Below are 22,777 nucleotides of genomic sequence, written 5' to 3'. Positions count from 1 at the left end.
CGGGTACCTAAAAAAGGTGCTTTCAAGTGCCGCAGCTCTCAGTAAATTCCTTTTTCATGACTGTACATACAGTACGAATAATAAATGTTAGATCTAAAGGGCTTTTAATAAGAAAAAAACGACTCGGTTATGGTCATTTTTCGTTTTTTTTTTAATGAACAGGAAACATCGCAGATGCCAGGAATTTTTAGGAAATTTTAGTCATTTCCCTTGCTCAGGACGGTCTATTGTTTAAGAAATTCTTCAGGGGGACGATTTCCTAGTAATCTGGTTTGGCACTTCAAACGGAACGAGCCACTTTAGTTTTCTTTCGGCCAACATTTTCTCTGAGGAAAATGAAATAATTTGGACGATTCGAATTTTAAGCTTATGCTGAATGTTATGCGTGTCGTGTGTAGAAACGCAGCTGCGGAGTGCCGGTAAAACTTGAAAATGGTTATTTTCAAACCTTAAGTTTATTACCCGTTTTTCCCTTTTAAATACTTTTTCATTCTTTAAGCGAGAACGCGCAGGATACCTTTTGTGTAATATTTAGAGAAAAATGTCAGTACATAACAAGAGCCATCTCTTTGGATGTCGTTATATAAAGATAATTATGAAACCCATTGTATCAATATTTATTAGCTTTATTGTCAGCAGCTATTTCCGTCCTTTTTTCAGACAGGATGCTAAAATGTTAAAATCGTGCTCACAGTTACAATCGATCATCTATTTTTCTCGTCATGACGAGAAAATATTTACGATTAAATAGTTTTCATTGAATTGCTGCCAAAAAAAAGGGCACGAAACGTGGTTTTCTGTCAATGTCCGCACCACGTGTCACACAGAACTGCTGTGTGGAATTGACACGCCCCTCCCCACGTGTCACTCTCTAATCTTGGACATCACGCCCTGTCCCAGAGGTGATAATATTGTATCGAGATCGCATGCCCGATACTAACCTGCACTGGAGAACCGTGATTTCCAGTAATTGTGAATTCAATTAGCACAACTTTCTAACTTCTATAACACGCCTCTTATTTATTTTTTTTTTACTATAGAAAAGTGATTTAATGAACGTATGAATGAATTCTCTCCACTAAGGATCCGGGCATATTCAGAATTAACACGTTCCCCCCCCCTCCCCATAAAGGAGTCCGTTTTGAAAAAAGAGACCTAGCCTTGCCTCGTTAAAGAAATCGCTTTCGCTGGTCAGTTGCTCCCGTTTGATTTTTTTTTGGGGGGTCAACGAGCGGGAACCGTGCGGTTTAAATGGACGGGGCAGCAGAGGGTGAATTCGGAGAGGAGGAAGAGCGGGCCGTTGCTCGCTGAGTGTGATTACGTTTGACAGGGTGATTGAGAAAGGGGAGAGCGAGTCACGTAGAGCACGCCTTTTGAAAAGTTTAGCTACACGCCGTACTGCTCTCCTGGCCGGCGGGGGAGCGTCCGTGTGCGTTCAGAGAGCAGGTCCTGCAGGACACGTCCCAGGCTGGAGAGACCCGGAGGCTGCAGGCGACGTTCTCGGTCGTAAAAAGGGTACGTGTCCTCCTGGGACGCACTGGACTTGTGTCATCGGGACCTTCGCCGAGTTTGGGCTCGAAGGGAGCAGCTTATGACCGAGAAAGGAAAAACTGAGGGCGCTGCACAAGTTCACTCGTTACAGGTAGAGTTGGGACTGTCCGCGGGTCAGGACACGCGTGGCGTGGCGTGGGGGGCTTGGAAAATGAGAGGCTGAGCAGAGGGATGTCGCCGCTGTTTATAGTTTAATGTAATGGACGTATATGCTAGGAATTTCACTTGAGTTATGTGAAGATTAGTTTGAAAGGTGTGGTTATCTAAATACACGTTCCTCTGTTTTTCTTGCGTTGTGTGACGGTTCTACCGTCAGAACGACAATTTGTGCTGTACAAGGTGTGGGACAGCAGAGCTGTGTAGAAACCTGCACCAGACATCATTTTAGTTCGTTTGCCGAGAGAGTGTGCGTGTGATTCAGTCCCTGTCTGTCCAGCGGGCGACTGGAGCGTCATTTCTAACTGGGAAACCGCTGAGAGAAGAGGTGGCGGTCTCACTTTTGCGTTTAAAAATGGAAACCAGAGTTTAGGAAACCCACCCTTATCGGTATCATAAAATAACTTCTTAAAGAATACCCAGTGGGGGGTGGGTGCACGGGTTTTAAGATCAGCTGCGACGCGTTCCTAAGATCTCTTCCGTGCAGGCTGAAGGAAAAAAAAACTGTGTGATGCACCTACAGTACGCTGAAATGTTTAGTAACCTGTTAATCTTTTGGACCAAAAAAAAAACAAGCAACTAAGATCGCTTCTGGGAGATGATTAAATGATACAGTACACAAGTCTATTTTAAAGCGTCGAAAACGACGCTGGCTATGCGGAAATGAAATGCTTTTAATCGACACATCAAGTCCCGTGCTAAATAGCTCAGCCGTTTTCAGTTTCCCTTTTCTGTAAATCTGCTTCCATCCTATTAGACCGCTTGCTGTACATCTGTGCATCTCCTGCACACGTGGTTATCGTGTAATGGAGACTGGAGGGCCAGCGTGTCTGCGGGTTTCAATTCCAGCTCCGCTGTTTAGGAGCCAAAGCAGCTGGTTACTGGCTTAACTGGACCAGTTTCACAGCTTCTCTCCACTCTTTCAAGACACAGCGGCCTTCCGGGTCCAGGATTGGACGGTCGCAGTTTGTCAAGCTCCTGACTCGTGGTGCCTTTACACAGGCAGTCGATACCCGGTGTTTCCCACTGCTAATGGGGAGTAAATACGCGAGCAGACCTCCGTATCCTGTATTTCTTTGTTTTGTGTTGCAGTATTTTTATGTGTAAAGCCATAACAAACGAAAACTGCCGAAACGTGCCTGGAATTTCCTTCTCCCCACCCCACTCTGCACTTGTTGCCTCCAGAACTGCTTCCCGGTAGAGAGTTGGAATGTTTTACTATGAAGAAACAGTCCAAGAACAGTCTGCACTTGGGATAGGGCCCCACTGAAGTTTTGATATTTTTCCAAGCCTGCCAATTTGTCTAGGTCATTGAATATGTACAAATGAATCAAGTGCGGACACCTGTAGAGAAAAGCACCTTGCTGTCTGCTGAGAATTACCCAGTTCATTTCAGGAGTTTATAAGGAGCCAGCTGTGTGTGTTGGAGCAGGTGTGATGGGGAGCAGGAGTTTGAGATATGGTCTGAACAGCTTTAACAGCCTCTTTCTTGAGGTCACTTAGAGATGTCTGGATGATGCGTTGCTTAACATGAAGGATGTTAAACAATTTCATTGATCGAGCAAAGATCGTTTTTGTTTTTTAGTTAATGGGATACGTTGTAGGTCTTTGAGGGTGCAGCGCTGGCAGTGGGGGGGCCCTGGGTTCAGTTCCTGGAGTGCTACCTGCAGGAGCGCCTGTGTGTTCTGCCCCTGTGTGGGGCAGAGGTTCCTCCAGGTGCTCTAGGTTCCTCCCACAGTCCTAACGCGTGCTGGTAGGTTCCTTGGCGTCTGGGATCATTGGCCCGGGTGTTCGTGTCTGCCCTTTGAGGGATTGGCGTCCCGTCCAGGGCGTCTCCTGCCTTGTGCCCCGTGCTTGTTGGCGCATCAAACCTGTCCTGGGCAGAGCAGTTAGAAAATGAATAGATACGGTAACTGGATCTGTAACAAAACAAAATCTGCAACAGACCCTTTTAAATTGCTGCACTGCATTGGTTGTGCTCAGATGATCTTGTCCCAATTAATCGTGCCTTGATTAACTACGAAAACGGGTACGTGGTTTGTCACCTCACTGAAACAAATAGGTGGAGTATCAAGATAAGCTTTCACATTTCCAGATCTATGGACTCTCCCTCCCTTAAAAAAAGGTAGAGTATATTCCCTCCTGTACTGGTCTGACTAATGAGTAGATGTGCTGTAGCATTCTGAAAGCCCTTTTCTTTTTGCCAATGGGGTAGCATCTCTTTTTTTTTCAAAGCAACGCTTGAAGTTTTGGTGAGCCCAATCTCTGCCACGTCTGCTAAGGAAATCTCCTGCTTTGTGAAGCCTGCACCCCACCCTGCAGAAATGCCCAGTGCAGCTCTGGTGGGTGTCACATGATCAGTGATTCATGTGAATGTGAATTGCTTCTTTAGCCATAAGATGGCACATGGTTCCTACTGTCTCTTGATAATTTAAAGTAATGGAGAGCTTTTACAGGACTTGGTGATTTTGCATATCCCCCTTGTGGTCTGTTGAGTGGCAATATAATATATATTATACTGTGCATTGCCCTGTTATTGAAGCAAGGCAGAATGTGACAAGCTATTTTTTTCTTCTGAGAAGCAGCACCCAGACATTTGTGCGGTCTCGGCCAGACGTTAGTGTTACTAGAATAGTTTATCGTAATTCTTAATGTAGCTTAGCTCTTGCAGAGAGTTTGCTTGTCAACAAAAGATCGATCTTCGTTCTGTACGTTTTGTGGCCAGTATAGTCTCGCACTGTCACATGGGTGTTGAACAATACTCTTTTCCTCGGAAGTCGGAAGTCATTATTATAAACTGGAGTTACCCTTCTAAGCAGTCGAGTACCACAAATGTGAGCTGTTTTGGTGTCTGGGCATTTCTTTTGAAGTTATGTATAAAACTCCTTTTCCTTTGACTCCATTCCATTGTGCTGACTTACAGTTTGAATAAAACCTCTATTGAAAGTTTACGAGGGATTTTCAGGAGTCTCTAGGGCCTCATAATGAAATCCCAGGTGTCTGAACACTTTCCTGAGAAACATTTAAGTCTGCAGAGATTCCCCTTGTAGTCAACTAGCAGTGAAATAGGATCTGTACTGGAGTCACATGGAGGGATTTTTGTGATTGCTGGAAATAATTAAGCACGCGTTTCTTGTGAACCCAGAGCTCTCGGGATTCCCTCAGTGATGGTAAAAGGAACCTTGTCAGCTGCCAAACATTTCCACATCCGTCTCTGGAAAATAAGGAACAAAGCTTTTGTCAGATGGTTTTTTAATGTGGCTGATGGCTTCACTGTAAAGCTTTAAGTGGATCGTACATATGCACTCTTCAGTCTGTCATTTTAAAATAAGTGAATTCAATTCATTTTAAAATATGGCAGGAGTGTGATTTGGGGAAAGGTGGATCACTATTTTTTTCAATTCTTAAAGCTTTTGGTTAACGCTTGGTAGATGGTATTTATTGGTAGAAAAGTGCAGAGTACAGATTGCAGGTAGTAGAAACCCATAAACTGTAGAATTGGAAACTTGAAGAACTTTGAAATTTGGAAAACTGAACTTGAAGAAACTAAAACAAGATTTAGGTGTCTATATTGTCATTTTGACATTGTGAGGAAGCAACAGAACACCAACATTTTAGTTAAGTGTAGAATTTGAGTGTTAAAACTGTACAGCGCACTAGTAAAACTTCATTTTAAATGTTGTGTACAATTGTGTTCACCATGTCCCAAAAAAGATACATCTGCTGTATGATAACTCCAGAGGAGAGTGAGCCAGTACCTACCTGGGATTCCAGGAATGTCCTAAACTGACGTGCACAGAAACCTAATCTTTAAAGTTTTGGCCTGAGAAGGCTGCCAGAGGATCTGATTGAAAGTATTCCAAATCCTCAAATCCTCAAAAGCACTGCCCAAGTCAACCCACAGGCCTTCTTCAGAATCGACAGTGCAACGAGAAACTGTCAGGAAGTGCATTAAAAGCTGAGAGCGGTTTTACAGAGGAAGCATAGCTCAAAAGTGTTTTAGAAAAATGGAACATGATGTCCACCCATGCTGTTATCCTGTTTATTTTTAAGAAACAGCTGGTTGAGATCCTTGCAACCAAATGCGCTTACATACTGTAGTAACATCAAGATGCACTCTAAAGGAAAATACATTTATTAGCTCTAAAAGGCGTATTTCACTGAGCGCTGCTTTGCAAGCTATACTTTGTTTCTGCATGCACCAACAGGTACTGGGGCCAGTGTACTCCAGTGCTGTTCTTTCAGCTGAAGACCTGAATTAATTAACAGCTAATCAAACAAGTAATCGTTCCGCTGTGCCAAAATCCTGCAGTGAAAATATTTAGAAATGTGTTGTGCTTGCCTGCTGCCAGTTGAGAGGGGAGGTGTTCATGGGGTTTGTTTCTCACCAGCAGGAGACAGAGGCGTGAGGCTGCAGGGTGAAGCTGCACCTGGGAGCTCGAGTGCAGAGCAACATCTGGAATCATGGTGAGTCCAGCCACACTCCGCGGTGGCCGTCCTGTAAGGAGATCCCGGGTTAATTTTGGTCGTCTTTGAACAGAAATAAATTTGTCCTCTCGTGTCTCTATAATTAAAGTGAGTTGATTGGAATGGATAGAATGGAGAATTTCTGGCTTCTTACTGTAGATCAATTTTAACTGGTTTCAGTTAATGCAAGCAGATGTTGGATGATGGAAGGGTTCTGCCAGTGATGTAGCTCAGTAACAACTGGTGAGCTAATTCAATTGCTGTTATAGGCTTAAGTCCTATATCCAGGGCTCTCTCAGTTCAGGCTGAATTCAGGACCAGTGCAGCTTGTAAGCAAATTGAACGTTGCTTAGCAGGACTTGACTCAGGATGTTCTGGACCTCTGAGGCTTGGAGGTTTTTTCAGCTCAGTCTGTACCTGTGGGTGATGGTGTGTGAGCGTGTCCGTTTGCAGTGCTGTTCTCTTGTCGTTTCGTTTTGCTAGGAAACAAAGACATTGAGACTCTTCAACTTTGGAATTCATTGTCATGCTCTCTTTGATGCCACACCAATGAATACAAGCTGCAGTCTATAAAAATGAAGTCATTCATCTTTGTCCAGGGGTTTTGTTTGTCAAGCATTCTGGAAGGCTTTGGAATCTTTGTTTACTGAAATGTTGTACTGTAGCCAATGTTAATAATGCATGTTTTAGATCTGAAGGTTAATATTTGATTTCTGCTGAAATTCAGGTTGGCTATTATTAAAAGGTCTTGTGAAATCAATTATTTGTGAATCTTGCGTTTGGGATTAAACTCGTGCCTATGTGATCTTTTACATTACTGCATGCAAATGGTGCTTTAGGAAATACAGTAATAGGTTTTGAATGACAGTCCTATAAGCATGCATGTGAGTTCTCTTCATTTGCTTTCATCAGTATATAGAAAGAAGCGTTTCTTCCTGTGTACTTAAAAGTATACTTTGACGGCTACTTTAAAAAAAGAGATTCATTCTCTTATAAACTTGGAAAGCTCTCTGTACATGATTTCCCTCATTTGTGTCTATTCTGTTTTAAGGGCTGAATCTCCTTTTTCTCAAAGCAAAATGTGATCAAAGCCAAATTCACAGCCAAAAACAACATGTAACAGTTTCCTTAAGGATGTACTTGTAGCCTAATAGTTTTATGAATTTAGGAAAGGACTCTGGTCTGGAATTAAATGGTATTTGACTTCCAAGATGCTATCTTTATGGACTTGTTTGTCTATCTCTGGGTTTACAGTTGAGGACTCCTTTCACCCTGTGTACCTCTTGGTGATTGGTGGATTTCCAAAAGCTCTCCAAAGCTCTGTGTGGGATCTCTCCTTTTCTCTGCTTGCCAGGATTAAGACTTTTCCCAAATGGCTCAGTGAATAAAGGTGCTCGCCAAGCAAGTGTTGATCTGTGTGGTCGTGGGTTCGAGCCTGGGTCAGTTCACTGATTGGCTGAGTGCTGCCGAGGGTGGGGTGGGGTAGCTTTGAAAGGTCCTGGCATTACAGTGACCCCCGCGGCCTGCCTGAAGCCTGCAGGTTTATAATGCTGTCAGGGAGAGAAGAACAAATGTAGTCATTGGAAGGATATTTATTCCTTTTTACCTGTGTCTCCAATGAGGGTTTCAGCTACAGTGAAACTGGCAATTAAGTCTTCTGAACTTAATGTGCAAAAAGTGAGTGAGATCTTTTGAACCCTGTCACGCTGAGCTCATCAGATAAACTGGAGTTTACTGCGTAACATTGCATTAGTGTTTTGGAGTTGGGATGTTTATTATAACAGCCTCATTGTTGTGAAGTTTCACCGTTGGATCATTAACAAGTGAGTCTGATTGTGTGTAATGAGTGTCTTCCTGCAAGCTTTCATATCGGTACTCAGCATTTTATTTTCACTGCTTATGAAATCTATAACAAAAATCTGGAAAGCTCGTTAGGAAGCAGCAATAGTTATGCATTGCTGGGCTTCCCCGTTACTAATTGAGGAGCATTTTACAGAGCAGTCACTTTTTGTTATATAGGTTTAGGTGTTAATTCAGTCAGCCTTTGCATATCGAGTGTTAGTGCTGGCAGGAGTTCTGTGGTCTGTGCTTCTGAATGTAATTGTTAAAGAAATGAATTGCAATAGAGAGTGAGGTGCTTTGCCCTGCTAGAGGGTTTGAAGCAGAGATTAGATACTGTGCAGCTTCTTAAGACTGGAGAGCAGGAGTTGTTCAGTGGCAGATAGCTCATCCAACAATCATGGTAGTAACACGGATGCGATGATGCGTGCTCTGGGAATTCAGCACTCATAATGATTTACATTCATCTATTTTCCCATCGCTTCTTCCAGTTCAGTGTCATGGGGGAACCTGAGTCTATCCCGGCAAGCACAGAGCAGGTTAATGTGTATTTTTTGTAACATGAAGTATTGCCTAACGCAGTATATTACTGATGGTGTGACGGGTGAGACTGTAGAGGAGAAGGCTATTGCTCCTGGGAAGAAATCTTACATGACAAGTTTCTAGAAATCAGTTTTAGCTGATGAAGGCTACTCCTATCGACAGATGGCAGCCCAGCTCCATCTGCTTTTCTCTGAGGAAGGAGATCCAGACTCGCCAATCCTGATACTCCATTCCCCGCAGTAAGGGTCTGTTTGATGGCTGATCTTGTGAATGACTTTGCCATAGAGGAGTTTTCTTCCCGAAAAGTACAATTCATACGAGCACAGAATAGTCTCAAAGGAAGGGTGTTTGCTTTAGGAAGGCAGCATGCCCTGGTAAAAGATCACAGACACATCCAAGTCGGATCTGTTTGGCAGTGATCAGTGGCAGTTCGTTTGAAGGCACAGTGGAGAGCAGTGTAACAGTGTTGAACGGAGGTGTGTCTCGTCCTGGGGTATCGGGGATAACCTGTCCTCAGACAGGTCTCGCAGGTCCAGCATTTGCCTTCCAACATGACCGTGACCTCAAGTGTGCAGCCAGTTTGTGGAGGAACTTTGGCTTCTATACACTGGCTGGCCTTGGTGTGCACAAAGTCCTGACATGGACGCCAGGGGTCGCGCAGGATTGCATGTATACTGCAAAGCTGGCTAAGCAAGTTGGCCAGATTGTGGGACGAGTTCCAGGCTGTTTGGAGCATCCTTCCACAGAGCCAAGATGTAAAGCTCTGTGTTGAACAAAGGGCCTCCATTACAAATACTGAATTAGAAATCGGTTAGCATATTTTTATTATTAAACATGCTGTATGGATTATCCATGTATTTAAATTTCCATTACATATCAGTTTTCCTTTGTTTCCATAATTATTTGCCATATTGAATCCAGGGATTCTGGGATATGGTTGTGTACAGTGTCTTCATTTACTCTTTTGTTTCAGTGAGAAAACCATTAAGATTTGGAGTAGTAGTCAGATGTTGATTTCTGTCCAAGTGAAGTCTGATGTTTGTTTTTTAAACTGTTTATACAACATTCATGCATACAGCATGAACAGTGCTATATGCCTTCATGTTAGTAGCATCATGGTTTTCAGTGTGAGGTGAATAAAAACCGAAGCAGAACGGAAAGAAATGGACACATACGCGTGACCTGCCATTATTGTGATTGAATTAAAAACAAATTAAAAGCACTTCTTCCCGCTTGTCGTTTGCTGTAGCAGATGGCTTCCCAGTTAACACGGTTGTTGATTAGCATTTCAAAATAATCCTTGAAATATTATTTCATCTTAATGGTGTTAATGGAGGCTTTTCAAAAAAAGAGGAAGTCTTCCATTTTAGATGTATGACCCAAGGGGATCCAGATTCACCCCATATCTTGTTAATTTGCAGAGTCCTTGAACACCTTTAGCTTAAACAGGAGTTACAGATTCAAACAGCATCAGCATCTTTCCAAAACGAAACGGTGCAGTCAATCATGGTACCTGTCGTTCCTCTGCTTCCTGAGCCCATTCCTTTCCTGTTAAATCCTGTGTCTCGTGAGAGGTACAGTTGCCCTGGTTTGGAGCTTCAGATTTAGTCGTTTATCAAAGGCATATTCCATAATGGATCAATGGCTGATGGCACTTGTCCTGTGGGGTATGCTAATAAGTTCCAACGAGGGTGTGCCTGACTTGATTAAGCAAGAAAGCTCCCAGAGGGAATGCTGTGGTGTTCTACTAGGAGTTGAGAAAGCAGGCTAGTTTCCTGATCTCTCTTTAAATGCATATCTAGTGAGACTGGGACCTCTACACATAATTATTCAGTGTATTGGTACAGTAACCAAACATTAGTTTTGCCTGCATTCATAGGAATAAAATTCACCCTCGTTGCGCACTCAGCTTGCAAGTCAGAGGCTTATGGCTGCTGAGCTGCACGGGGAGGCTGCTGTTTGGAAAACCAGGATGAACGCTGTTACTAGGACTTCAAATTAAAACATCTCCCCTCTAGTAGCATTATTTTTGCATTCTGTAAATTCTGTGGGGCACTAGAAGAAATATATTCTAATCAAGCTGTCGTTTAAGGGACAGGCACCCAAGGTTAAAAAGAAAAAACCCTCTGTATACATCTATTAGGAACAGCATACTGTAGTACTGGAGTTTGACATCTGTTTAGGATGTTGACGTGAGTATGCAGTCAAATATAACTGTTGTGGAACTGTTTTACTCAGAATTAAATGAGCAAATAAGAGAAGCCACAGCTAACTGTATCCATTGTCTTTATTTTCCCTAATTTAACAGGTCAGTTGTTATTTAAACCCTTCAAAGTCTGATAAATTAAATGCAGAGTTTACCTTGTTGAGAGTTACTATGGTATTGTGATGATTTAAAACTTTAGTTTCCTGTTCTTAAATGTGCGGTTAGACTAACACTGCTTATTTTATCATTAAAGTCCACTAGGGTGAATCAAGGCAATATGGCGGGTTTTTTTAAATAAAAAGTAAATTGTGGAGATTTTCACTTTTAAAAATTGGATACTTGTGATCTGTGTTCATAATCCACTGTTTAAGTCCTTATTCTAGTGTGCAATTTGAGAAGGTGTGTGGCCTCTCTGTTGTGCAGATTTAGTGAACTGTGCAATACCTTGCAAGTCTTTACTTGCAAGTCTTAACAGCAGAGAATTTGGAAACCCTTCTAAAGGTGCAATGATTTATTTTTAAAAAAGAGGTGGGTGGGGTTCTGTTATCAAGTCATTTTTATCATTTTCCACCTGAAAGCGGAACAAAATTGAGTTTACATGGACTGAACCTGTTTGCAAAAGCATGAAACAAGTGTTGAGCTTGTCCTTTTGTAATTCGTTAGAACTTTGCCATGTTCTAATGGGAACTGAAAGGAACAATAGGGCAATTTTGCTTTTCATTGTTTTCTCTGTACTGAATTGCTTTGGAACAGCTGTGAAGCCTGACTGGGTCTGACATCAGTTTCCAGTCAGATGTGCAGGTAAATATTGTCCCCTTTGTTTGGCAACAGGAATTGATGTCACCTGCTTGGTTATGAAATTCATGATAATGTCACCTGCATGTTTTGTGCTGTTGTTGCTTTTGGAAACAATGAACCTGTGCTAAACATACAGCCCTAAAAAAAAAAGTGTGGAGCAGTACTGTACTTATAAGTACTTTGGTCCTGTAACCCAGAATTGTGACCCTGAGACAAAGGGGCTTGAAAGCAATGGGCATCATTCACTATGATAAGTGAAAAATCCATCCTGCTGCCTTCTGGTGCTTCAGACATGTTGACATGCAGGCTCACGTGGTGAAAAGCACATGACCTGACCACATGTGTCAGAGGCTGCGAGTGCACTCGCTTAATCTCTCTTGCGCTTGGTACGCTGGCTGTCTGCGCAAGATGAGGAGATTAAAAATGTGAAACTCCAAATTGCGTGTTGGGGGCAGGGGTGGGGGGTGGATCGAAAGGAAAAACAAATGTCATCTCCTGCAAGGGTGGGGTTTGGTGCTGCTCCCACTGGAAAGAGCTGATGGGGCTAAAAAAAAAAACGTTTTGCATTTTCAACAGGACTTCTTAAAACATGTCATCAGCTGGCATTCTTGTATCAAGCTGGGGCAGGCTGCCTTTTCTACCACTGCCAGATGTGTCGGAGAAGAAGGGGCAGCTTTCAGGGCCTTTCTGCCCCCCTACTGGGCATCGCCTGGCACAGCCGGAGCAGAGATGAGTCATGCTTCCCAGCTTTGTGTGGTTGGAACTTCAGCATCCTCTTGCTGTAGCGTTGAATAAGCAGCACAGAAACAAAATTCAGCTTTGTGAGTTGAATATTGTGTGGTCTTTCCCCGGCCAAAGATTTAAAATGCTTTGATGTGGTTTGCAGTAACGTGAATGCAGTTTTTAATGACTTAGTGGCTCAGCTGCTCTACAAAGAGAGCTATACCATAGTAGCTGGCAGGTTTTGCCAATCAGTATCGCTCTTAACTTGCTTGTTGGCTGTCCTAAGAGATTTAGTTTGTGCAAGTGAATGCATTAAATGACTTAAGCCCCAAAAATCTCTTAAGGCCTCAATTTCCAAAAGTCTCTGCATTAAACAGGCATAGGCTGAAAATCTTGGAAATGCTGGTTTTAAGACGAAAATAACTAAAGATTAATTGTATGTCTGGCTCTATTCTTTCTCTTCAGTGTTTTTGATTAGCTGCAGGGTTATGGTTAATATAATCATAGAAGATCTATTCTCCCCACTTTGCAAGCTGACTGTGCATTAATTTGTCTCTCTCTTAAAACTGGTATCTCTTTTTTTTTTTTATATGAAAATGTTTCACCTGACAGTTCCAATGCATTAGTGATATGAACAGTTCAATGTCAAGCCAAGTCACGTGCAGCTCTTAAGATGTCCAGCACCGGCTCAATAAATATGCTTCTGCGAAAGACATACCGTATACCAGTTGGGCAGTAAATGTTTCCTAAAGGCAGCTGTGAGTTATGACCCTTGGACAGCGTTGCAGTACCGCATGTAGTGTTCTGTAGCTGCTGCAGTGTGCAGGAGCTCTGCAGCAGTGTGTGATATTGATGCAGTTTACTGTGGCAGTGACTCATCGCAGCATGGGCCAGGACAGTAGAGGAGGAAGCAGGCAGAGAGAGAGAGAGTACTGTGCAGCAGAATGCTGTGTCATTGATGCTCAGTGGTGATTCCTGCCGTCTTCTGGCCTCGCATACGGTGCTAAATGTTGACGTGCGCTGCTGCAAAAGGTGCTACAGCAACAGGAAGATGCTGCTTAGCACAGCAGGAAAGGAAAACGAAACGTAGAGCCATTCAGTCACTTGCGTGCACACTCCTCCTCTCCCACCCTACCTCGTCTCGGAAATAAACACGATTGCATCATCGGGTCCTCTGTGTGAGCAGTTCCTTGCTAGCCTCCTTCAGGGAAGCAGATTGTGTCTTAGCTTGTGTCGCCAGCCTGTGTCAGTCAGGATTACAGTACTGTAGGTTTTGGTCGAGGGTGTGGGATAAAATACTGGGTCTTTACAAGAGAATCTAGCTGCTGTTTCTGCCAGGCAGACAGATTTTGATTTCTGTCTCCTTCAGCCTTCCGCTGCTCTCCAGGCAGCACGTCGGGCGTGACAACCCTCTCCCTGCTGGCCGCGGTTTCTACAACGCTATGGAGGTCGTGTGGCGAGGAGGCAGGCTGGATCAGGAGGGGGCTGGGGAGGGGATGAAGTGAGAGAGCGAGGAAGGGGGGAGAAGAGGGGGTGCTAGTTGGAGGTGGAGTCTCGTCGGGAGCCCCTCCCTCCCCTTTCCTCTCTCTCTCTGTCTCCACATCACTCCTTGCTGTTTGCCTGTGCACCTGCTGGCGCGCTTGTTTTTTATCCCAGCCGACCGGAGAGGGGAATCTGCCTGGTTTTGTCATGGACGCTCCTGTTGTTTGCTGCCGCTGAGACACAGAAGGAGCCTGCGGGGGCCTGGGGCAGCACTGGCAGGGGCAGAGGGGGGTTGCCGTGAGGACCAGGGCAGTGCTGGGGAAGAATGGTTTTGCCGGCACTGTATAATCTGGCCATACTGCTTCCCTGGCTGTGGGTCTCTCCGGCACAGCCCACCTTTCTCTGAACATGAGCCTGGCTGCGCGCGTTTCCTGCTCTATGCTGAACTGCTTTGTAAGTCTGCTCTTCCATTCCATTCCTTTTCCTCTGGGTTGTGTTTTGCACCCTCACTTCTGCAGGAGTCGCCTGGTTAAGGCACAGCTGCACGAACGCCTGGAGTGTCGCGACTGCTGTTTTCCCAGAGATGGGACGGCTTTCTGACTGGAAATAGGGAAGTTATTTGAAAGAAGGTGATGGTTAGGAAACGGGCTGTTAAGCTGTGTGCATGGGAAAGGGAGTCGAATATGTGTTTTTTTTATTTTGAGGGGGAGGAAATATAATCTTTGGAAACAGTTGTGTAAATGAAAACACTGTTTTGTCCTTCAAGCAAACCCGCACACCTTTATGCACGTGAAGGAGTGTCTAGGATTTTCTTTGTGAATAGACATTCCTTTTTGTTTTCAAATGTTAGAAAGGTTAGAACACAGTCTGTGTTCGTGGACTGCAATGTGCAGACTGCTTTCTTGTATTGTGTAGATGGTGGTTGTGGTGGAGGCATGGTGAAGTGAAAAGGTCACGCAGGATGAACTCTGACCTTTACTTTAGAGCGTCCTAGACTGAAGACAGCCAGGACCGCGTCTGTCCATCATGTCGCTGGAATGTGAAGGGTGAGGATGCCTTCATAGCAGCGCTGGAGACGGGATTTGTTATTCTAAACCAAAGGGATGGTGAGAAATTGGAGCTGGGATGCTTGTGATTGCACATTACAGCGTCTGGGTTTCATTTGCTGTGATGCAGCTGGGGCAAGAGCAGGCTGTGGCATTGTCCCCGTCTCTCCGTTAGGCACACATCGGCAAACCCTTCAGACTTGAAACAGGAGCACCACCCATAACCACATGGCTGAAGTTTGTGGTAATAAGATGCATTCTTCCGTGAAGGACCATGTCAGTATACTTCTGCTGTGGTATATGAAGTGTTTTTTGCTGGGGAGTTAATTTTAATGCTTTACATGGCAGTTCTGTTGACTGTGCCCTGAAAGTATTCAAAGTTTAAGAAATATTTCCTACATACCTTCCTACAAATCCTTCCTCTGTGCCTGGAGGCACACTCAGTATGATGGAGTACTTGATTTCGGTGATGGAAGACTGTCTATATTTAGTTTGCTACTGTTTTTCTCTGTTAAATTCTGAAGCTTTCAGTAGGACTTTTTTTTACTTCTTTTTGTATTTCAGGATGCAGTTCCAAATATCCTGGAAGGTTAATAACATGAAGTTCACAAACAATAGAAAGTCCATCTTGTTCATTTGGTAATTACTTTGTTAATTGATTGAAAAAATTTAAGGCTGGTTTTGGTCTGGAGTCTTAAAACATCTGAACACTCAATGTAAGGGAGAAATATTCGTCCAACCCCTGTAGCATGAGCATGTTGTCCTCATCCAGCTGTCCCGTTGGTATTGCCTTCTATGAAATGTTTACTGTACCTCTGTGAAATGCTGTACAGTACTGGAGTTCAGTATGCCATTATTGTATTCAGAACCTACAGAAAAAGTCAACACAGTTACATTAGAATTTTTCTATTAAATAGGAAATTTAAAGAGAATTCACTTTCGTTGGTGTGTACTAAACTGGAGCAATAGATTGTTGTATAAACTGCAGACGACCTGTCTGAAAAGGTTTTGCTCTGTGCTTTGTTTTTCAAAGGGCACCGTGCTCTAATGCATCTGCCTAAATAAAACCCAGGTGTAATTGGAGCTCCAGATAAATTTTGCATTGCTGTGCTGGAGTGCTAGCGCAGCCCGTTTGAACACAAATATATTGGACGCCACGGTTCCAGGCAGCCCTCGCTGTGAGACAGCAGATGGGCTTGGCTGTCATTCCTGTTTCTCCACTGCTGTCTTCAGAGGCCCTCTTGCGCTGTCCTTCTTAATTCTCAAGGATAGCCCTTGGACTGCTCTTCAAACAGCCCGCGCGCTCTCTAGACCTGCAGTACAAGAAGAAAATGTTTCTGGGGGGGGGAAAAAAATGGAAGAGTGAACTTTTGTGCCTTTGTGCCTTAGAAGGGCTGAGGGGTGGTTTTTGAAGTGCTGGTGCCTAAGTCGTTCACAGCCGACCTCCAGCAGTGCTCTGCCAGGTTCTGCCAGACTCTGTTAGTGACCGGGGTCTTCAGCCAGACAGGGCCCATCTGCTTAGATAGAGTAGAGAAGTGTCCCAGACATACGCATTCTGCCACTGCTGTAGTGTTCCAGCTTGGTCTCTGTCATTCCTGTTGTTTCAGAGGGCTTTTTATCTGGGCTGACTGTGAAAGCATCATAAGAGGGAAGATCCTCAGTGACCCTCAATGGGTTTTACTTTTCCATCTAGAAAGCGATTTATCCATCTAGCAGGGCTTTCCTCCGTGGCTCACCTTTTACAAACTGCTCCCAGACTTCTGAGATATGAGCAACGCAGACTGAAACCCTTTAGAAAGTTGAAGCCAAGCCTACTGAGGGATAACTTAAGCACCCTAAAATGTCCCAAATGGAGATGTCTGAATCTCTTTGCAGTTCAACAGGCATGTGTTAAATGTGTTAAACACTAATTTGTTCATTAGAAGAATGTGGTGTAATTTTTTAAATTGATCAATGATGCTTCATGCAGGGGAAAAAAAAAATCTTAACTGTCACAACAAAGGCATTGATTTTATTTGCAGTCCAGGGCAGCAGTATGGCAGCACAGTTCAGGATGTGACGAAGGGCTTCGCATTGTTCTCGGCTTCTGCACACATGGTTTGGAATCAGGTTTAGACTTGCACAAGCCTTGTGGTTTGAAATATTTAGCTCTCTCTGAAATATTTAGTTTGGTAATGGGGGGGAAGGAGTGAATGTTCTTGGGCACAGTCTTCCTGTGAACCACACTAGCTCAGGCGCAGACCAGCACAGATGTGTGTGCTTCACGTCGGTCTCTAGGGGAAGCCTTGGTACAGTTTTGGGACAAATAGCATCCCGGCTGATTGCATACACATTGAATGTTAGCTCAGCTTTTCCAGATTTTGCACTGCCTCCATGTTTTTCTCCCTTCTGTATTTCCGGGCAATCTTAAAGTGACTCGATGCCGTTAAGTAACATTGGAAACAAAGGTTAAAGGAACCTCAGTTTTTTTAAGTGCTGACATATCATGACAATAATTATTTTTACCTTAACGGAACTTTTTTTTAATAATTCCCTTTTTATAAACCCCATTTTCTTCTGCTTATCCTGTTGTTGGCTGTTTTGATTGGTATTTGCCATACAGCCTTGATTTGTAAACCTTTAAGTTGGCCTGTGTGTCTGCCGGTTGGAGAGGGGTAGGTTCTCGGAGGTGTTTTTTTGGCGTTTCTGCTGCTGCCCGTGAAGATTTGCCTATCGGGCCCGTTTCAGTTGCTAAACCTTAACTCGCAAACGGAAGAGAAAAGACCATACTCAGCGTTGTGGAAGTGGCCATAGGTTTGAGGATTTTATATATTTTTCTTTTTCTGTTTTTGTGATTTAAAAAAGAAAGAATCACATGTGGTTGTTTTCTACCCACCTGATTTGGACTCAATATCAAAGTTCGGCTTCACAGCCAATTTGTGGATCAGGTTTTTTTTACCTTGCATAGCGTGCTGGGGCTATGCGCCTATCTTAAAGCTCTCTCTCCCCCTCTGCAGTACCATTAGCTGATTTAATTCTCCTGTTAAACGGGAGAAACTGGCGTTGAAGTCAGGACCTACAGCACAGGGTTTACTGGGCGATTGAGAGAATGCTAATAGGTAGCAAAGCCGTGCACAGAGTGAGCGAATATGGTTTCGCTGTGAATGAAGGGGTTTCTTGCTTCTCTAACAAAGCATTTCCATGGCAACTAGACTCCTAGCCTTGGTGGGGCTGTCTGTCTGGCCTTGAATGCTGGGTTTAATACTAACCTCGAGTTGAGCCCATGAGCCACAGTAATTTTGTATTGCCAAAGATCTAAATGCCACTGCAATTCAAGAATGGCATTGCTTTTTTTGTGTGTGCATTTTTTGCATTCTGACAGCTCCCACAAAGCAATCCCCACACGTATAAATCAGGGTGTTTCCTTGCCCCCCCGACATTAAAAAGGATTTAGCAGAAAGTCTGTTAATGAATTAAAAGGCATAATGACATTTTCCCTTTGTTGTGGCAAAGAAAACAATCTCAAATAGGCAGTGCGTTTCCTTTGACAAAAAAATATTCCTCTTTAAAGGTTTGTTCATCGACAGATGCCGTGTCCACAGAAAGCTCCTTTCCGCTAGTAAAGAGGGAAATTCTCCAGGAGTTGCTAACTGGATTGTTGGAATGTGTAGGTTTGAGAATAGTCCTGATGAGTATTTGAAGCCCGGAACTTCCCAGCAGAAATTGTGGCTCAGGTTGTTTTTTTTGCAGTGCAATCTGGCTTGCCTACTGGGTACTGGAGCAGAAACGAGTGGTTTTTTAATAGTGCAGTGGCTCCACAGACTTTGGAATGCGTGTGTTGTTTGTGATCAGCTTCACAGCGCTCACCGGGGCTGGGGACGGACAGCAGTCGGCGGGGCTGGGGGAGGGGATGTTAGTGTAGCAGAGTGACTAAGCAGAACGGAGAAATCGCGGGGGACCAGACCTGCGCCGTCTTGGGCTCGAGGGGCAGGGGGGAGCTCATCTCCTGCAGCCGGGGCACAGAATGCAATGGCACAGCTTAAATGTGTAGGAAAAAAAACAGATCCGATGTGGTCATTTCAAGCATCCGCTCTGAAACCTGCCTGCTGAGACCCACTCAGCACTGTTATTGAACGCATGTTTATCTCCTGGTTATTCACTCCTCAAAATACGCCACCTCACTGTGCGATTGCAATTTGCTCCTGGTAAAGAGCGTCTTCATCTGTTTCACCACTGAATTGGCACAGTGTGGGTTTCGAGAACCCACACCTATATAGTAAGCCTTGGAAACACATCTACGGTACCTGGGGCCAAGTGTGACTGTATTCTATTAGCAAAGCCACAGCCCTTTTTCTTACAGATCAGAAGTTACTGTTCGTGTTGTGCTTGTTTTTTCATATTACTGGCATCGTTATTGAAGCCATCTGGCCCTTTCTTGGGCAGGTAAAAGTTGCGCAGTTTTCATGTCACGGGGAGAAAACTGAGGTCTGTAAACATCTGTGTGGAGTGATCGGCAATGTTTCATGTTGTCATGATGCTTTACTGTTCCCAGAAATAAACTGCTGGGATTTCCCATCCCTTCTTCCTGGCTTCCAGAGGCAGGTGGAAAATCAGCTCTCGAAAGTGTACTGGATGGATTTTAATGCCACGTTGAGCTCGCTGGCAGAAAAGCTGTCTTGAGAATGGCCCTTGCTCCATTTTCATTTTAACTCTGTATGATTGTCAACAGATGACAAACTTCATCCCAAAAGGCTGTGGAAATTGTCCAATTCCAATATGTAAACTTTATACCATAACGGTAGCCTTTTTGTTTATTCTTCTTTCTTGCTGCCCTGTTTGCCTAATAATATTGTATAAATGGCAAACGTTAGGGTTCAGTATTCACCTGCCTCTTGGCCTGGGTGCTGGGTGCTGGAGCTGCTGGGGTTTCTCTCAGATGCTAATGAGAATTAACAGGAAGCCTGTACCGGCTCTGGGCAGAAAACTGGGATGGGCCCTCGCATTCCCTAAGAGCGAATAGTCTTGAGAGCTGAACAGCACACTACGTTTTGTTCCAAGAACAGTGCTACATTTTTTATTCTAAGAGTGTGATTTTGTAAGTGCTGTTTCTGTATTTGGAATTGGGGGTGGGGGGCTGCTTCTTTTTGTTAAATCTTTGGAAATGTAAACAAATCAGAAAGTTGCAGACTTTTTTTTTTTTTAATCTGGAAAGGGAGGCTGCCTGGTGTTTGAAACCCTGCCTTGAGCAAACCTTGCCTTTTTCTGTGTGCCTAGCTGTAGCAACACTCCCATCAGAATTTCTCTGACCTTAGGACAATCCCGAGCCCCTGGGCTGTCCGTTTTCCTCCCTTTCCCATAAACCTTTGATGAAATAAGAGGTCTCTGACCTTTGTCCAGCTTCCAGCTTTTCTCTCTCACCTGTTGTGACTCATTCCTCAGACACTTCAATGCTGTAAGGCACATAAATGTCAGTTATCCGTAAGAATTAAGTTCTCTCAGCTCTAAGCTACTGGTGCTTGACCTGTTACCTTTTACCTATAATGGTGCTTTGTAAGATTCTGGGCAGTTGTCTACCATTAGATAAAGAGGTTATCAGAAAGCCAGGGATCTCAAGTATCTTTAACTACTATGGTTTCTGAATAACCCGTCTGTTTCCCAGTCAGAGTCCAAGATGGTCAACTGATGTTATTGCCATGAATTGGGGTTCATGACTGCCCGTTCTATTTTTGGCCCTGTGGCTATTCCTGATAGTTTTCCCTGCCCTTTAGCTATTCCAGAGGTGTCACGTACAACAGCAGGGGTCTGTTTAAAATGCCCTCAGGCCAGGTCAGGAGCAGTGACCTCAGGCCAGAGTCAGGTTTCTACACAGGTTTGCCCATCCACTCCACAAGAAGGACACAATGTCCCCCCCAGCAGGTATGTTAGAGTGAGGACTAAGTCAGAGCCCTCTCACTAATGCAGAAGTGGTTGCAGTATCCAAGCTTTCTGTAACCGGAGTAGATGTAGCCATCGATGGGTGCTTTCCTTGAATTCCTCCTGGTTGTCCTGCATCAGTGGGTTGTTAATGTTTGCTTCAAATACTTAATCAACTCGATTTTTGCTTAGATGCTTGAATAAACTCATGCTGAGGGATGAAGTGAAAATTCACTGTAAAGAACAGTCAAAGCTACTGCTACTGTTTACTACTTTGTCAAGTTCTCAGGTAGCCTGATATCTCTAATCTAAGTCATACGGATGCTGGAATTACGAAGTGTAAGTGGGAACAGGGAGGATGTGCCCGGTCATCCATTCCTCCATGGTCTCCTAGACATTCGGAAAAACCCATCTGAAAAGGCAGTCGGGTAGGAAACTGGCACCTGTGTTGCTGGTTACTGACCCTTAAAACTGCTCCTGTGCCTCTATGGTTTGCCTGGTGGAAAGAGGACGCAGTGGGGGTCACTTGTCACCGGGCATTGCCTGTGAATACTTGTAATAATTCTTGAATGGGAAATCCAGGTGTTTTTTTATGATGGTGGCCCTACTGATTTCTCCCAGTTATTTGCCATTGCCAGTGGACCAGTTTGCAGTGCAGACCTTTATTTTGTTCTGCAAAGAAAAATAAGCAACTTAATGTGATTATGTGAAGTTCGATTGCAACTCTCATCTCCGCCATGAATGTGTCCACCTTAATGAGTCCTGTTCTTTACTTTGAGCATCATCATCATCTCATTGACTGCTTTCACATCCACAAGCATTTCTGTTAGTCAAGGTGGCTGAGGACTGGGGAAAAACTAAACTTTGAAACACTGACCAGCCTACCTCAGCTTATACAGAACTTCCTTAAAAACTGACAGTAAATCACTATTGTCAAATCACTCCGTCTTTCATGAAACCCTCAAAAACATAATTCTGGGATGACTTTGCTTCAGAAGGTGCTTATGGGCATTAATGAGGACACATGGCATTAATGCAGACCACTGTTTTTACACAGCTGGGCTCTAATTACAATTTATTGCATCAAATTAGCAGGTAGACTGGCTCTAATGTAGCATCAAATTATATTAACCTCAGTCAGTGTCTTCTCTTGAAAGACACATTCTGTGAGAATTTCAGAGCACACTCCCTCTCTGCACTTTCTTTCCTGTTGTCAGAATACGGGGAATTTCAGGACTGAACAGAATGAATGATTCACTGGGGGTCTCGGAGGCAGCTCCAGCTGTGCCTTTCCAATTTCGTGACCCATTTGTGGACTAAGAAGGGGCTTCTTGCCTTCTTGGCAACTGTCTACACGCAGTTTTCTCTGCAGTTCTTAGCACGCAAAAGGAATGTTTTGCTACTGCTTCACTCTGCTGTGCTCTTTCTGCGGTTGTCAAAAAAAACACAGCTCCTGTTCTTTGGTTCTGTGCAAACAAAGGTGTAAATGAGATTGATGAACTTGGAAATCATGAACAAAGCTGTGGATTGCTCGAGTTTTGGTCGTTACTTCAATTAAAATAGCTTTAGCACAGGCCTTGGAGAGCCCCAGTCCAGCAGGTTCTATAGGTAGGTGTAAAAGTATCAATTTCTAAAGGCCTGGAACGATTTACCTATTATCAATTCACTAAGTGACAAGTTCAGTGAAGTAATTTAGAGATCATGTGGAACACAAACCAATATCATCACTGTAATGGACTAGTCTTCTAGCTAAAAACAGACTTTATACTGGTTGGTCTCTGTTTTTAAATTTGCAATGCTCCTTATTGACAGTTGCTGTATGGTCTATGATAAAATGCAGTGCCACAGGTCTTCAGAACATAGTGCCCCTGACGTTCATGCATATGTTAAGAAATGTTCCCTGGTACAGTCAGCACTTTGTGACCTTTGTTCATCTTTGTGGCGCCCCCTAGAGTTGTTTTCCCATTAAGGTGATTGAAATCACCACTGCTGGAGATACGGCTCTGTGGCAGTGGAGGGTTTGTAGTCGTTTTTCACCTGAAACCCCCCTTTTTGTTTTTTTGTACATAGATCA

At 43.9% G+C, this 22,777-nt stretch overlaps 1 protein-coding gene across 12 annotated transcripts in view; it reads left to right on the top strand.

Annotated features, from left to right (window-relative positions):
• Positions 1-22,777, top strand: part of mtmr4 (myotubularin related protein 4) — a 68,809-nt gene that overhangs the window by 11,523 nt on the left and 34,509 nt on the right. For 4 of the 12 annotated variants that reach the window (XM_088616477.1, XM_088616466.1, XM_088616465.1 and 1 more), the window contains exon 1: positions 13,808-14,218. In XM_088616477.1, the coding sequence (XP_088472603.1) occupies positions 14,174-14,218 (45 nt within the window). In that variant the 5' untranslated portion in view covers positions 13,808-14,173. Of the gene's footprint in view, positions 1-1,327; positions 1,643-6,098; positions 6,175-13,807; positions 14,219-22,777 lie in introns of those variants that run through there. The other 8 variants (XM_088616469.1, XM_088616474.1, XM_088616473.1 and 5 more) reach the window with 6 other exon arrangements.

Source organism: Lepisosteus platostomus, chromosome 22 (genome assembly GCF_059453375.1).
Source record: "Lepisosteus platostomus isolate fLepPlt1 chromosome 22, fLepPlt1.hap1, whole genome shotgun sequence".
NCBI classification, from domain to species: domain Eukaryota; kingdom Metazoa; phylum Chordata; class Actinopteri; order Semionotiformes; family Lepisosteidae; genus Lepisosteus; species Lepisosteus platostomus.
The sequence above is the reverse complement of the archived record's forward strand: the minus strand, read 5'-3'. Positions and strand labels throughout refer to the sequence as shown.